At 40.9% G+C, this 16,227-nt stretch overlaps 1 protein-coding gene across 1 annotated transcript in view; it reads right to left on the bottom strand.

Annotated features, from left to right (window-relative positions):
• Positions 1 to 9,519: 9,519 nt before the first annotated feature.
• RBM22 (RNA binding motif protein 22) overlaps positions 9,520 to 16,227 on the bottom strand; it is an 8,263-nt gene continuing 1,555 nt past the window's right edge. Inside the window, exons 3-11 of the mRNA XM_008692505.2 lie at positions 16,056 to 16,085; positions 15,298 to 15,430; positions 14,658 to 14,758; positions 14,384 to 14,556; positions 13,343 to 13,543; positions 11,969 to 12,133; positions 11,128 to 11,216; positions 10,786 to 10,917; positions 9,520 to 9,738 (exon numbers count right to left, since the gene is read on the bottom strand). Of these exons, the coding sequence (XP_008690727.1) occupies positions 9,608 to 9,738; positions 10,786 to 10,917; positions 11,128 to 11,216; positions 11,969 to 12,133; positions 13,343 to 13,543; positions 14,384 to 14,556; positions 14,658 to 14,758; positions 15,298 to 15,430; positions 16,056 to 16,085 (1,155 nt within the window). The 3' untranslated portion in view covers positions 9,520 to 9,607. The remainder of the gene's footprint in view (positions 9,739 to 10,785; positions 10,918 to 11,127; positions 11,217 to 11,968; positions 12,134 to 13,342; positions 13,544 to 14,383; positions 14,557 to 14,657; positions 14,759 to 15,297; positions 15,431 to 16,055; positions 16,086 to 16,227) is intronic.

Here is a 16,227-nt window from a genome sequence, read left to right as displayed (position 1 = left end):
TGAGCACAGAGATCAGTTCAATAGCCGGCGGGAAGGGTTAAAAAGAAGCAATTAAAGGGACATGAATTAAAGTTATAAATACGTTTAAATATATCAGTTGTCATAATAAATGTAAATGTATACAACTCACCAACTTAAAGACACAGCTCTATGCTTTTCACAAATAGCACTTCTAAAAATATGACATGGAGGCAAACTAAAGCAATGGAAAAGGATAAAGCAGTTAGACGTTGTCCCAAAGAAATGAGATCTAGTCATAGGAACATCAGACAGGGAGACCTCCTGGCAAAAAGCATTATTGTGATAAAGAGGACCCTTACAGAATGATAAGTCCATAGGCATAGTGGAAGATTCAACACGGTTCTTTCAATTATTGATCAGTCATCAGACCGGGTGAGGATATAGGAAATTTGTGCAATAAAATGAAAATGTGGAATCCGGCACCACCAAATTAGAGAATACTCATTATTTTCAACTGCTATGAAACACTTCACAAAATGAACACACAAAATTTAAAACTTCTGTGCATCAAAGAATCCTTTTTTTTATTATGTTCAGTTGGCCAGCATATAGTACATCATTAGTTTCTGATGTAGTGCTCAACGATTCATTAGTTGCGAATAACACCCAGGCTCATCACCACACGTGCCCTCCTTTATACCCATCACCTGGTTACCCCATCCCCCCTTTATACCCATCACCCGGTTACCCCATCACCCGGTTACCCCAAACCCTCAGTTTGGTTCCCAGAGACCACAGTCTCTCATGGTTTGTCTCCCTGTCTGATTTCTTCTTCAGTTTTCCCTCCTTCCCTTAAGGTCCTCCACACTATTCCTTATGTTCCACATATGAGTGAAACCATGTAATTGTCTTTCTCTTCTTGACTTACTTCACTTAGCATAATCCCCTCCAGCTCCATCCATGTCGATGCAGATGCTGGGTATTCGTCCTTTCTGATGGCTGAGTAATATTCCATTGTATATATGGACCACATCTTCTTTATCCGTTTGTGTGTTGAAGGGCATCTCGGCTTCTTCCACAGTTTGGCTATAGTGGACATTGCTGCTATGAACACTGGGGTGCATGTGGCCCTTCTTTTCACTACATCTGTATCTTTGGGGTAAATACCCAGTAGTGCAATTGCTGGGTCATAGGGTAGCTCTATTTTTAACGTCTTGAGGAAACTCCACACTGTTTTCCAGAGTGGCTGTACCAGCTTGCATTCCCATCAACAGTGTAAGATCAAGACAGTGAAAAGACAATCTACAGAATAAAAGATTATAACTCAGAGAATAAAGTAAATATCCATGAGTTCATAGTGATGTAAACAAATTATTGAATAAACAAATAAATGGGGGAGAAAAGACAAACCTTCTTTCTTCCTCACAAAAGACTTCCGAATAATGTATGTAGAAACTTCCTCTTCAGGAGATGAAATGTAATTCCCATCCTATTGATTATAGACTGGACTTACTGACTTGCTTCCAAAAAATAGAACATAGAAAGGGAAAAACAGTAAATTTATGGAGAGACCTGGAAGACATCACCTTAACCAAGTGATCAAGGTTAATATCATCAATGATATTCAAATGCCTGACATAACATGATAAGAAGGGCACTTCCCCTGGAGATATGTTCCCCAAATCCATAATCCCAGGCTAATCATGAGAAAACATCAGACAAATTCAAGTCGAGAGACAGTCAACAAAATAGCTTACCAGTACTCTTTGGTAATGTGATAGACTGTGTTGGATTCTGGAACAGAAAAGGGCTATTAGTGGGGAAAAAATGGTGAAATTCAAATAAAGACTTTAATTAATAGTATTATATGAATGTTGATTTCCTAGTTTTGACAAAAATACCATGGCTATGTTAGACTTTAATATCAGGGGAAGCTGGGTGAACAGTAACAACTCTCTGGGCATCTTTGCAACTTTTCTGTAAATCTCAAGTTATTCCAAAATAAAGTTTAAAACTAAAGAAAAAAAAAATCCCCACAAAGAAAACTCCAGGCCCAGATGGCTTCACCAGTGAATTGTATCAAATATTTAAGAAACAAATAATAGCAATGTTACACAAACTCTTTCAGAATATAGAGGAAGACGTAACATTTCCAAAGATATTTGATAAGAGCAGAAGAAGTCGGACAAAGGCATTACAGAAAATTCACAATCAATACTTCTCATGAACATAAACACAAAAAACCAAGTGATAGATATATATATAATATATAAATAATTCATAAATATAAAGATATATGATATATAAATACATATATAAAAGACACTGTGTTGGGTCATAGGGCTTCAAATGGCGAAGGCAGTGAAAAGGCACAAATTTCTTGCTGTAGGATAAACCAGTTCTAGGGACGTAACGCACAGCATGGTGATTATAGCTAACAATACCGTACTGCATATTTGAAAGTTGTTAAGAGATAGATCTGAAAAGTTCTCATCACAAGAAAAAAATGTAACTCTGTGAGCTGACGGATGTGAACTAGACTTTTTTTGGTAATTATTTTGCTCTACACACAAGTATCAAATCACGTTGTACAACTTAAGCTAATCCAATGTTATGTGCCAATTACATCTCAGTAAGAGTGGGAAAAAAATAAATTTTTTTAAAAGAAATAAATTATGACTAAGTTAGGCTTATCCCAGAAATGCAAGGTTGCTTTGACGTTTAAAAATCAGTGTATCAGAGAAAGACAAATACCATATAATCTCACTCATATGTGGAATTTAAGAAACAAAACAGATGAACATAGTGGAAGAGGGGAAAAAAAGAGAGAGGGAAGCAAACCGTAAGAGACTCTTAACTATAGACTCTTTTTTTTTTAAATAATTTTTTATTAGGTTATGTTAGTCACCATACAGTACATCCTTAGTTTTTGATGTAGCGTTCCATGATTCATTGTTTGCTTATAACACCCAGTGCTCCATGCAATACGTGCCCTCCTTAATACCCATCAGCGGCCTATCCCAATCCCCCACCCTCCTCCCCTCTGAAGCCCTCAGTTTGTTTCCCAGAGTCCATAGTCTCTCGTGGTTCATTCCCCCTTCTGTTTACCCCCCTTCATTCTTCCCTTCCAACTGAATTTTCTAGCTTTATTTTTTTTTATTTTAATGTTTTTTAATCATATTATGTTAGTCACCGTATAGTACATCCCCGGTTTTTGATGTAAGGCTCGATGCTTCATTACTTGCGTATAACACCCAGTGCACCATGCAATACGTGCCCTCCTTACTACCCATCACCAGTCTATCCCATTCCCCCACTCCCTCCCCTCTGAAGCCCTCAGTTTGTTTCTCATAGTCCATAGTCTCTCATGCTTCATTCCCCCTTCTGATTACCCCCCTTTCTTTATCCCTTTCTTCCCCTACCGATCATTCTAGTTCTTATATTCCATAGATGAGAGAAATCATATGATAATTGTCTTTCTCTGCTTGACTTATTTCACTTAGCATTATCTCCTCAATGCCGTCCATGTTGCAGCAAATGTTGAGAACTCGTTCTTTCTGATAGCTGAGTAATATTCCATTGTATATATGGACCACAACTTCTTAATCCAGTCATCTGTTGAAGGGCATCTCAGTTCCTTCCATGATTTGGCTATTGTGGACATTGCTGCTATGAACATTGGGGTGCATATGGCCCTTCTCTTCACTACGTCTGTATCTTTGGGGTAAATACCCAGTAGTGCAATGGCTGGATCATAGGGTAGCTCAATTTTTAACTTTTTAAGGGACCACCACACTGTTTTCCAGAGTGGCTGTACCAACTTGCATTCCCACCAACAATGTAGGAGGGATCCCCTTTCTCCACATCCTCTCCAGCAATTGTTGTTTCTTGCCTTTTAACTATAGACTCTTAACAAACTGAGGGTTGCTGGTGGGAGGTGGGTGGGGGAGGAGCTAGATGGGGGATGGGTAGTAAGGAGGGCACTTGTGATGAGTGCCGGGTGCTGTATGTAAGTGATAAAGCTCTGAATTCTACTCCAGAAACCAATACTGCACTATGTGTTAACTAACTAGAATTTAAATAAAAACTTAAAAAAAAAAAAACGACCAATGTAATTTGCCATGTTAACATAGTGAAAGAGAAAACCATATGAGGCACAAAAAGTGACAAAGTTCAACACCAGTTTATGGTGAAAATTCTCAGAGAATTCAGAAGGTAGTTTCTTCAGTCTGATAAAAGGCAGCTACAAAAAAAAAAATCTATAGCTAATATCATACTTCATGGTGAAATATGAAGGCATCTCCCCAAGACTGGGAACGAGACAAAGAGTCTCTCACCAGTTCTATTTAATGTATTATTCAAGGTCCCAGCCAGTTCAGGGAGGCAAGACAAAGAAATAAAGGGCATAAAGATTAGGAATAAATAGGGGCACCTGGGTGGCTCAGTCCTTAAGCGTCTGCTTCGGCTCAGGACGTGATCCCGGAGTCCTAGAATCGAGCCTCACATCAGGCTCCTCCACTGGGAGCCTGCTTCTTCCTCTCCCACTCCCCCTGCTTGTGTTCCCTCTCTTGCTGGCTGTCTCTCTCTGTCAAATAAATAAACAAAATCTTAAAAAAAAAAAAAGATTGGGAATAAATAAGTAAACTAGTCTCTATCTGCAGGTGGTATTATCATTAGAATCTATAAAGCAAGGACTGGAAATACTGAGTGAAGTTAGCAAGGTCACAGGATATGGGGTGGAATACACGAAAGTCAATTATATTTTTATATATCAGCTGCAACAATTAGAAGGTAAATTTTTTAAAAGTTCCGTTTACAATAGGAACAAATCACAGAATTCTCAGTAATAATTAACAAATGTCATGCAAGACCTGTATTCTGAAAGTATAAAATACTTCTGAGAGAAATTACAGAAGACTTGGTGCAATGGAGACATATACCATGTTCATCAATTGGGCGACTCAATAGTGTCAGGGTGTCAGATCTTCTCCAACTGATCTACAGATTCAACACAATTCCAATCCTAGCCTTATGTTTTTGTAGAAATTGACAAACTGATTTTAAAATGTATATGGAAATGTGAAAGACCTAACAAAGGAAAATCTTTTCATCAAACAAGAAATGAAGTCATTGGGATGGGCTTGAATCCAATCTGACTGGTGTCTTGATATAAAAGGGGAAATTTGGAAACCGAGACATATACACAGGGAGAACACCATGTGGAAATGAAGGCAGACATGGGGGTGATATTTCTATAAGTCAAGGAATGCCAAAGCTTTCTGGCAAACACCAGAAGCTAGGAGAGGGACCTGGAACACAGTCTCACAGCCTCAGAAAGAATCAACCCTGCCAATACCTTGATCTTGGATATCTAACCTCTAGAAAGAGGAGACACTAAATTTCTGTTGGTTAAGCCACCCAGTTTATGATACTCTGTTACAGCAACCTTGGCAAACTGATACAAATTTTGGTACGCTGGACAATAAACAGACTTCATTAAATGAGAAATCTCTGCTCATCAAGAAAATTTTGCTCATCATCTGCGCATTAGGAAAGTTAATAGGCAGATTCGAAGGATGTATTTGCAAACATATGCCTGACAGAGGACTAGTATCTAGAATATATATGTATATATTTTAACTCCTATAACTAGTTAATAAAAAGAGAGCCAATAACTACTTGAAAAGGTGCTCAACTTATTTGCCAAAATGGAAATGCAAACGGGAACCACAATGAAATACTACGACACGCCCAGCAGAAAGACTTCTACATCACATTTTGGTGATGCTGTAGAGCAACTGGAACTCTTGGTGGTCGGAAGGTAAAATGGTACCACCACCTCGGGAAAAGGTCTCCCAGTTTCTTTTAAAACTAAACAGGCATCAGCCCTGTGATCCAGGAATTCCACTCTATTCAAGAGAAATAAAAACATATATTCACCAAAAAAAAGGTGTACAAGGATATCCATAGCAGCTTCAATTCATGATAGCAAAAAGTTGATAGGTAAGTGATGGTATAATCATATCATGGAATGCTACTCAACAATCAAAAGGAATTATACACAACATCATGGATGAGCCTTCAAAGCATCGTGTTGTTGGAAAGAAGCCGAGTACAAAGAGTTCACAATGCATGATTCCATGTATATAAAGTTCTAAAAATGAGCAAAACTAATCTATGGTGAAAAAATCAGAACAGCAGTTGCCTCTGGAGATTGGTGAGGGGTGGGTATTGACTGGGGAGAACAGGGGACATTTTTCTGGAATGATGGTAACGTTCTACATCTTGCCCGGGATTGGGGTCACATAGATGGATACGATGTTAAAATTCTTGAATAGCATCCTCAAGATCTGTGCATTTCAATCTATGTAAATTTTACCTGGAAAATTTATAAATATTGAACTCTGGTTAATTATATAAACGCTTAAGTGCTTCAAGGTGAAGTATACTGATGTCTTCAATTTACTCTGAAATGCGTAAAAAATAGACTGATGGATGCGTAAAGGAATACAGATATGTGATGAAGCAAACATGGCCAAATGTTAACTGTGGATCCAGTGAGTGGATATAGGACTGCTCACGGTAAAAATTCATTCAACCTTCCTGTATGTTAGAAAATTTTTATAATAAAATGTTAACGGAGAATACGAAGACTGGAGGATCTCTGGGGAGGATAACTTTTTCTAATCTTAGAAAGCCATTCTGTCCTACACTAGTGTTTCTCAGAGGGTGGTCTTTGCCTCGCCAATGTACTTAGACCCACCGAAGGAACTCCCCTGCTGAAGTTTAGGAACTAATGTTCTGTATCCCTGTCCTGCAGGATTTCACTCCACGCCCAGAACTTCCAATGCTACTTCATCACCAATTCCCAAATCTTGATCTTTCTTAAGCTCCAATTCCCTTTGGGCTGGGAATTGCCACCAGTCTCATAGGTAACTTAAACTTACCAAACCCCACATTGGACTCATTTCCCTACCCCTACTTCCCAATCTCACTCTCTTCCCCTACCCGTCACTCTGTCAGGAAAAGGCACCCTTCTGTCCATTTGAGCAGAACCATAAGCAAACCAGAGACCTGAGGGGTCATTCTCGACTCCTCTTTCACTTCCATTTACTTCAGGTTGACATTACGGTGGCTCACTGACCTGGCTTCTAAAACATCTGTCACACCACTCTTTGCCCCACGAGCTGCCTCAGTTCAGCTGTCATGATGCTGTACCTTCCTGAGCCTTTTCCTTGAGGGCAGGACCTCAAAATACTGCGGGCAGCGAGAAGGGCTAGGAGGTGAGGCATTATGACAAGCAGACAGAGGTTAAGTAACGTGCCCAAGGGCAGACAGCTGGGAGGTGCTGAAGTGAGAATCTGAATGCAGTTACCTGGCTGGAGTCTATTTAAACCATTACCCAGTATAAACAAAAATGGGGTTTTTCTTTTTTTGTGAGAGTCAACTCTCACAACTAGGTCTCTGTTACTAGAGAACACTAGCTGCTGTAACAGATAAATCCCCAGGTCTCAATAGCTTGCTATCACAAAAATTCCTCCCCTCACAATGCTCTCTGTTCAAAGCAGGGATGGAGAACCCAGGCTCCTTCCATTGTGATTCTGCCGTCTTCATCATTCTCTGGTGTGTTTAGCCAAGCGGTGAAAGAGCTCATAGGATTAAGTGAGATGTTTTACAGACCTGGTCTGGGAATGGCAAAGGTTACTTTTCATCAAGTATGCCCCCAGCTGTGTGCCCTAGAGGAAAAGGAAATGGAGTTAAGTACCTAAGAGTTTTTGTCAAAATCTAATTGCTCTTAATTCTGATTTACTCAAGAAAGATTGAGCATCGTTTCTGTACTTCAATTTATGCTGGCATATTATGCTTTTCAAAAACTATATACCCATAGCTGGACAGTGCACAAAATTTAGTATCTCCTCCTTCTCAAAAAGGCAAGACTATATAATTGGAGTCATAGATTTACATATGTATATATATGTACAGATATAAATAAACTTGGCAATTATTAACACTGTATGTAATCCACATCTTATTCACAAATTGGCTAAAACCCTTTTACATGTTCAAAAGTAGACCAAAAACAAACACAAACTGAACCCCACCCAAAATGGTGTCAAAATACTTGGAAGTACCCTCGTTGATTCACATTTGGTATTACTAGAAATTAAATTTTCTAAATCCTTCTGGATTTTTAAAACTTAAAAAAAATCTTAATAAACAAAAAACCAAAACAAAACAAAACAAAATCGAAGAAGAAGCCCTCTAGAGGGGAAAAAAATTCTCCAGAGCAGCTAAAAATGGGTATTTTACGGGTTATGTCCATCCCTTAAGTATACATTTTAGGTAAGTGACACAGAATCGGCTTCCGGAAAACTGGAATTTCAGGTAACTTTTGCTTGTTTCCCCTTAAAATGACTGGTATAATACGGCAGTGACTTTTTAAAGCTACCACGCATCAGCCACCACATGGCAGGTTCTGCATGGAATGCCCTCTGTGCGTAATCTTATTTCAACCTCATACCCGTAAGCACTTACTGAAAAGGCTTGGGCCTTTTTCCCATCATAGAATGGATATACAGATAAAAATCAAAACAGTCTAAAGCCAAAAATTTACTGGTTTCTAACCTCTACTGACCTCAAGGTGAGCTACCAGAGGATAAAGAAAACAAAAATCTAGAAATAAGCCTATGACAACGTTTGGAAAATTGACCCGTTTTAATTTCTTAAAAACAAAAAACACAACACAACATCCGATTATTTTTACCATCTACAATTCAGTTATATCCAAACATTCTAAGACCAAACAGAGGCCCCCCGGCCAGAAGCGGGGGCTGCAGATGAGACGCTGAAGACACACGAAGGTGAATGCTAGAGGTGACAGCCCCAGCGGGTCACAGGCCTTCCAACACGCGCTGGGGCCTTTCGGCTCACAGTTTGTTCACGTGTTTTACAGGAAGCTCTTTGAAGTAATTTCATCCCAGACACCAGATTTCTTCAATGATACACAGCTCCATGACATTCGTGTTTCCATCCAATTGACAAGAATACAGAGCAATTTTTGTATTTGTCTTGTTTTGGTAGCGCAGAGAAGTAAAACTATCCGCCAGATTCCTTTAGTAATAAATGAGGAAAGGAGAGGTAAGAAAAGATCTGGGCTGTGCTGGGTGCTGGTTTCTACTTGTCTCTTCAATGTTGACTTCTGAAGTTAAATCACACTCATGCCACTACAATGATTAGTACTAGTAATCTTTTTGCAGATGATAAAAAGGAAAAATACCCAATGGACATAAAAATGGTCAAAAAGATTTTTCTGCAGGTCAATTTTTCCCCCCCAAAAAAGATACAAAATGAACATATAATTGGGATGGTAACTCCGTTAGACATTCCAATTCACCCAGTTGCTCGTTCGCCATGAAAGTCAGGAGAACAGGCACTAAGTGTGATTAGTAATGTTATAGTAGTAACCAGATGTGTTAATGGCAGCTTATTTGAGGTCCATCAATCCTTTCTCCGACTGCCCACATCTGAACACATTCAGCTACCATGGAAACTACAAAGGAAGGAAAAATATATTTATTCCAAGATTCATGTACTGGGATTTTTAAGCGCCCTTTCTTCTGTAAAGCCCCGGAGTGGCGATAATGTGCTAGGGACTGCTGTGTTTCCCAGCATGAGCGCCCATCCTCTGAGGGTCCTGAGAAGGATAGTGGATTGGTCCTGGAGCCCTCATGAAAGGAGGGGGTGGTCCCATTGGGTGGAACATATGTGGCCCAAAACCTGCAGATGGGAGAGGACAAATTTGTTAGGCTTGCAGTTTCCTTAACAACCTTTCAAACCTCTGAATCTTCCTAAGGTCAAAACCACCTACACAGAAATCAAATTGACAAGGGGCTTCAGAAAATGTCAGTTCACAGACTTGCTGAGGACGTCTACCTGTAGTACTTCCTTGGGTTTAGAAACCTGTTCCCTCACACCAAGTTAAAAGAAAACTCCAGGTTAAAAAGAAAACGGGACCCAAGGTATCTGCTGGTATGTCATCTGAATCTTTGATGTCTATTGAACACGCCACCCGTCGGACAGGATTCAGTCAGGATTTGGGCGGGGAGGAAGAAATCAGGCGGAGGCAAACCCTGTCACCACCATCAATACTTTAGCGTAGAATGGAGGGTGTTCAGAAACCAGGACTTCATTAAAGAGGATGGGGACTCTGCCACAGGAGAACCGGCCACTTGTGATTCACCTATACGCTTCGCGTGGTCACTGACAGCTTCCAGAGCAGCGTGATACAAAGTGCTGGTCCTGTGAACTGTTTATTACAGCCCCCCCACCCCCAAAGATAAAGCCATATGTAACTTGAGCCAAAATTTAACTTAATTACAAGACCAAGCACACTGTTTAGTTCATCTGACACACTTTTTGTAACAAGACTTTCTTAATGAATTTACATCCTGGCACAGCTCTGTATCTTATAGACAGGTAATGAATGCTTTGTACAATGACACACACATCTACTTTACGCAATGACACTCTAGGACATGTTAGGATTTAGTTTGGAACAGGGGACAAATTGATGATAGATCACTACAATCCAGTAATTCCCATTCTGATTATACTCAGATCTTTAGAACACTGGCAACTTTCCTCTCCTTGGCAGGCCAGGAAAAAAAATCAAAGATCAGGGACCCTAACAAATCCGGTTTACTTGCAGACCTCTATAGAGGAAACTCAAAGGATTTAGACATGACAATGAGGTGTGAAGACGGACTCTCACACGGATTTTTCTGAGCTAAGTGAGACCTATTTTCTGAGAACGACGGACGTTACCTGGGGGTGGGGGCGGGGCAATACCAGGGGGTGGTGGCAGTGCGATGTTCACTACAGCGGGAGGACCACTCGGGGGGAGGTTGAAGTAATTGGCAGAGGCTTCTTCTTCTGCTGCAGGAGGAGGAGGAAGAGCTGGAGAACAGAAAAGAGCCAACAGTCAGAGGGAAGACAACCGCGCAACACTGTTTCCCCTCTTGTAAGTCCTGGGCTCCTGCTGGGAGAAAAGGGCTGCTGCAGGAGCAAGACCCAGCCAGCTGGTCTCTCCTCACAGGGAGGAACGTCAGGACAGTGTGAGCATCTGAAGTCAGCAAGCTACTGGGTGGGCAGGAAGTCTGCATTCACCTCCTGGCAGTCCTGGAACGGGCTCCAGCTTGATCCCAGAGTCTGTGGTTCCGTCCTTCTCTTTTTCTTTTCCTCTGGCTGCTTGGGACCTGGGGGACACACACAATGTCAGCACTTGGTCCCACCCTCTCTCACACCTCTGCTTCTCACATTTCTTAGTCAAGCAGAGATCCTTCGCTCCTTGCCTCCTCTTCAGCAAACACTCCTTCCCCATAAAGGCCACGGGGCAGAGTGGATACAAGCAAATGTTTTAAAGCCAGAAAGACCTGGATCCAAAACCTGCTGGGAATGTTGTACGGACGAGAAGAGGCTACCTCTGCGTGTCTGGCGTAGTGCTGACGTAGCACACCGGAAGCACCCCGTCCCGGGCACTGCTGCTCTTAGTGATCTCCTTCCTGCTTCTAAGCCAGAAACCTGTCCTCCCTTTGAACCTTCAGGGTATTTCACCTGCGTCTCTCTTACACAATCATCACTTTCAAACTTGAATTAGCTTTTCTTCTCCCTTGGACAACCGGCCTCTGGAGGGCGGACAGTCTAGGTCTGATGCATCTATGAACTCTCAAATCCACTTTTCATACCCTGGCATCACTTGGGTCTATAATAGCTGGTCATAAAAAACACGAACCTTCAAAGGAGTAGATTACTACCATCGAAACCTTGAATGAATTTCCAGAGCAGGAGCTTCCCAATGTCCACAAGATTGAAGTGTTAGAAAATGAAAAATTCTTTTCAACAGTCCTACTGATTTAAATCTATTCACCAAAAACATATTAGTCCCCAGATGATGGAACACTTCCTTGAAAATCTCAATAAAGATGTTTGACAAGAGTCGAATTCTCACCTTCCCCATTTCACGTTGAGTCTCCGGCCATTGACGATCAGCTTATTGAAGGACTTCTCCGCAGCCACCTCTGCAGCCTGCCGCGTGGCAAACTGGATGAACGCACACTGCTGTCTTTGCACAACGGTGATCGTCCGGATTTCCCCAAACTGGTAGAAGTGATTTCTGAAGGGATACAAGCAGAGAAACAGGAGAGTTAATGAGAGGCTCCCAGGAGGTTGTGATGGATCACTCACTCTTCCGCTGACTCACGAGGCAGGTGGCCCCATGGTTATCTGTCTAACCACCTGCAGGCAGTCCCCCCCATACCCTGCCCTACTGTGGGTGCTACTTACTGAGAGAAAGAAAAATAAAGAGTAAATAAAGGTTTACAAACGTCTCAGAGGTTTTTCCCACGGAGGAAAAAGGGCTTCAGCAGGTTCCTTAAGGACCTAAGCCCTACATAAGGGTCTGGCAAACTAGAGCCTCCACGGCCCATGAACCAAGATCATCTAAAAAAAATTTTTTAAGATGGTAAAACAACAACGACAACGATGATGATGATGATGATGATGACGATGATGACTAAACAAAAGGGAGAAGAGGAGGAGCAGGGAAACGTCTGCCAACTATGGGGACAGTCCAGCTCCCTTAGAGCAGGTTTAATGGAGAAGGCTACGGAGGGCACGTTATACACTTATGGGAGATTCTTCTTCATTTATCTCTTTGCAAGAGGTAATTTCCATCACTATCTATCCAGATGTCTCATCTAGCCAAGCAAAATACAAGCCAAGGATAATACAAATACATCAAACACAAATCTCTTTAAAAAGCCAACAGTTTAAACCGTAAGAGTTTTATAATTGCTAGCTTCTCCCTCCTTGACGTAATTAATCATAGCTGGCTATGTGCCATATTTTAAAAATTCTTATTGGCTACTAGGTCAAACAGAATCTCACGTAGGGGCTCCTGGGTGGCTCAGTCAGTTAAGCATCCGACTCTTGATTTAGGCTCAGGTCATGATCTCAAGGTTGTGAGACTGAGCCCCGTATCAGTGACATGCTGAGTGTGGAGCCTGCTTAAGATTCTCTCTCTCCCACTCTGCCCCTCAACGCCCTGCTCCCCCCTCACGTGCCCTCAAAAAAGAAAGAAAGAAAAAATCTCACGTAATCATTACTATATGCAAGGATCAAGTAGGCACTGTTGATGAACATTACTACTCTGGCATCAGAAAGGATAATTTTATAAAAATTCCAGTCAGCATGATGCTAACTATAGAGTGGCTAAAGAAAAATGTACTTTGTACAGAATTATCATGCTTGCCTGTGTTTTTGCCAAAAAAGTATTCCAGGGCAGTTAAAAGCAGAAAGAGCTCATAAAATTTTATCTACAAACCTTAGATCAGTCTCAGTAATGGTATCGCCCAGGCCACCAACATACAGCGTGGTGATAGTCTTATCCTCTGGTGGGTCCAGACGAGGCATTGTTGAAGCCCGCTTTAGAAGTTTATCTGCCACAGGGTCATTGATACCATAATATCGGTCTTTGATGTTCTGATCGGCAAGGGGGTCATCTGGATCTGTTGGCTTCTCATGTCTATGGTTCAGGAAAGAACAGTGCATAAAGGTGAAACAAAGGAAAAAAATTTACAGGTATCACCCAACAGTAACTACAGACACATACCCAGAAATGCCTTTTGAACTAGAAACCACAGCCATACCAAAACGTAATTATCATGACAGAGCTAATACCAAAGGATTGACTGTATCACACAAAGACCTGCCAGCCTCCTAAAAGCCATTTAAATGGCCATCTAAGGTAACAGAGTTTCTTTATCAAGAAATGTTTTTGGCACAATCTGCTCCAAAACAAAAAGTAACCAAAATATGGTTACCCTTCTCTAGGTCAATGGTTCTTAATGTATCTGAGGTCTTGCATTCCACTGAGAATCTCATTAAAGCTATGGACCAGCCCCAGAAAAAAGCATACATAATTTTTTTTCTGTGGGTGTGGGGTTAACCAACCCCAAGTCAAGAACTCCTAGTCCAGATGCTTGGCGGTCTTGACTGAAACATACTCACACATCCTTCAGAGACCTGGCCTTCATTGGACTTCAATGATACACTGAGATTCAAGCTAGTTATACCATGACAGTGATGACTTGCTTCTCAGGTGGAAACCTTTAGAGTCAACATCTGTATTATACGGCATAACAACTTGGTTTCCCAAGGCCTGGTTATGAGTAGAAGTCCCATTATAAATAAAAACAATTTCAACAAGCTCTTCTAAATGTAACAGCCCTAAGACATGACATCTATCATACTAGTTGTATAAACTTGTTGATTTTAAATCAGAAATAATTTAAACTAGCACCTCCCATTTCTTAAATAACTAATTATCTGAAAGTCAATAATGCAAGTGTAATTCAGCTCTTGCCTGTATGGACACTCCTCTCCTCTCTTGCATTCTCCTTTTACCCAGAAGGAGCAGATGTGGGGTCGGTTCCTCTTGTAGTACGGTGTGGTCCGGGCCAGCTTCAGCAACATGTCACTGGTGGATGTGGCTTTCCCCAACATGCCAACTGGCCGCGTCCCATCAGAGTTAGAAATCTATAGAGGGATGGCAAGTTCCAAAGATAAACTGTAGAGACTGTGTCAAACCACTAGGATTCTGCCAAATATAAAATTACATCAAGAAAGTGGCAGCGTACTTCTCTCTCCATATTCTGTGTGTAATACTCTTTGTTGACATCTGACTTTGGCATGTCATCTTTAAAAGACAATCCTGCATCACGAACCTGGATGGGCAGGCCTAGTACAAAGGAAAAGAGGAAAAAACCTCAAGACATATCTAAAAACAAATCCATACTGAACCTACACACAAATACAACATCATCATTGCCTTCTCCAGCTTCCTAGGTATCGGAAGCTTTATTTTTATTCAAAAATCTTTACTACCATCAGGCCAAAACTACCACAGAGCATTCTATGAAACTGTCCACATCCCTGAGCTGTCATGAAATTTGAAATCAATGTTTTAGAACATATTTTAGATGAACAACATTTGGTTACAGTCAGACTTGACCTGTAATTAATAAATAAAAGCTTAAATAATAAATAATAGCTTTTACTAGAACAGCGTTTATTTAAAATAAATGTAAAAAATGCCTTTTTAAAAAAGATTTATTTATTTATTTGACACAGAGAGAGAGAGAGGGAAAAGTAGAGCACAGTGGACACTCCAAAGTGGGGTCAGAACCAGAGATGGGGTGAGAAATGGGAAACAAAAAGATTGCTTTGTCGTCTAGGTCACCTGCATGCTTTCAGATCTGTTCGACAGGGCAGACGTACCGTACTCCAGGTCCAAGAGGCAGGTCTGACAGACATTCTTCAATTTACTGCAGGTTTGGCACACTTCAGTTTTCTTAAAACGCATGCGGACCCCGGGGCACCAGCGAAACACTGTGAATGGCCTGGCACAGATCTGGAAAACAAAATAAGAGCCACAGAGTATTAATGGTGCTGATCTGGACACTAAGGCCAGGAGATTTAATAACAACGGGAGATTGAAAGAAAAGATCCTTTGAATCTAGGGTTTAAAAGAGATCTTAGCAATCATGCAGTCTAAATACCATCTGATGTTTCAATTCCCTTTATAACACCCTTCCCTTAGGAGTTAAAAAATTCACATAGTACAGAAATGAAATACTCAAAAGTCGAAGTCCTCCCCACACTAGAAGTAACCACCACTAATAACATCACCATTAATCTTTTTGGGGGGCAATGGGGAGGGCCATATACTCCTTTAAGAATCTTATGACAGCTATGACCTTCCTCCTCTCCTAAAATCCTCATGTTTATTGTCAGATAACACTCAGTATGTCATCTCAGGGGGTTCAAAGCCCATCCATCCACAGACACCAGGTTAAGAACCTCTACATTAAAGGGCTGACTTTCTTACCTCTCACACTAAACAGTTAACAGTCAAAGAGTATATAAATGATATATGAAAGTCTGTGTAGCATTGACTTTTATTGGAGAACCTCAAAGCCCAGCAAATTGAAAAGGAACATAAAATTAAATCATTATTCTTTAAGAGATATACTTACTTTACATTCCTTCCCATACTTTTCTTTGGTCTGAAACAGAAAAAATAGAAAAGAGCAACTTACAAAAAGACAAAAACTAGATGTCTGCCTCTTCCCTAAAGACAACCCAAGAAATGTGTCTGGTGAGCCCCAGCATCCTAATGAAGTAATGGTGGTGGTTGGGGGGGGGGGG

The sequence above is a fragment of the Ursus maritimus genome, unplaced genomic scaffold (assembly GCF_017311325.1).
Source record: "Ursus maritimus isolate PB19 unplaced genomic scaffold, ASM1731132v1 scaffold_15, whole genome shotgun sequence".
NCBI classification, from domain to species: domain Eukaryota; kingdom Metazoa; phylum Chordata; class Mammalia; order Carnivora; family Ursidae; genus Ursus; species Ursus maritimus.
Note: the sequence above shows the minus strand (reverse complement) of the source record. Positions and strands in the feature narration are given on the sequence as shown.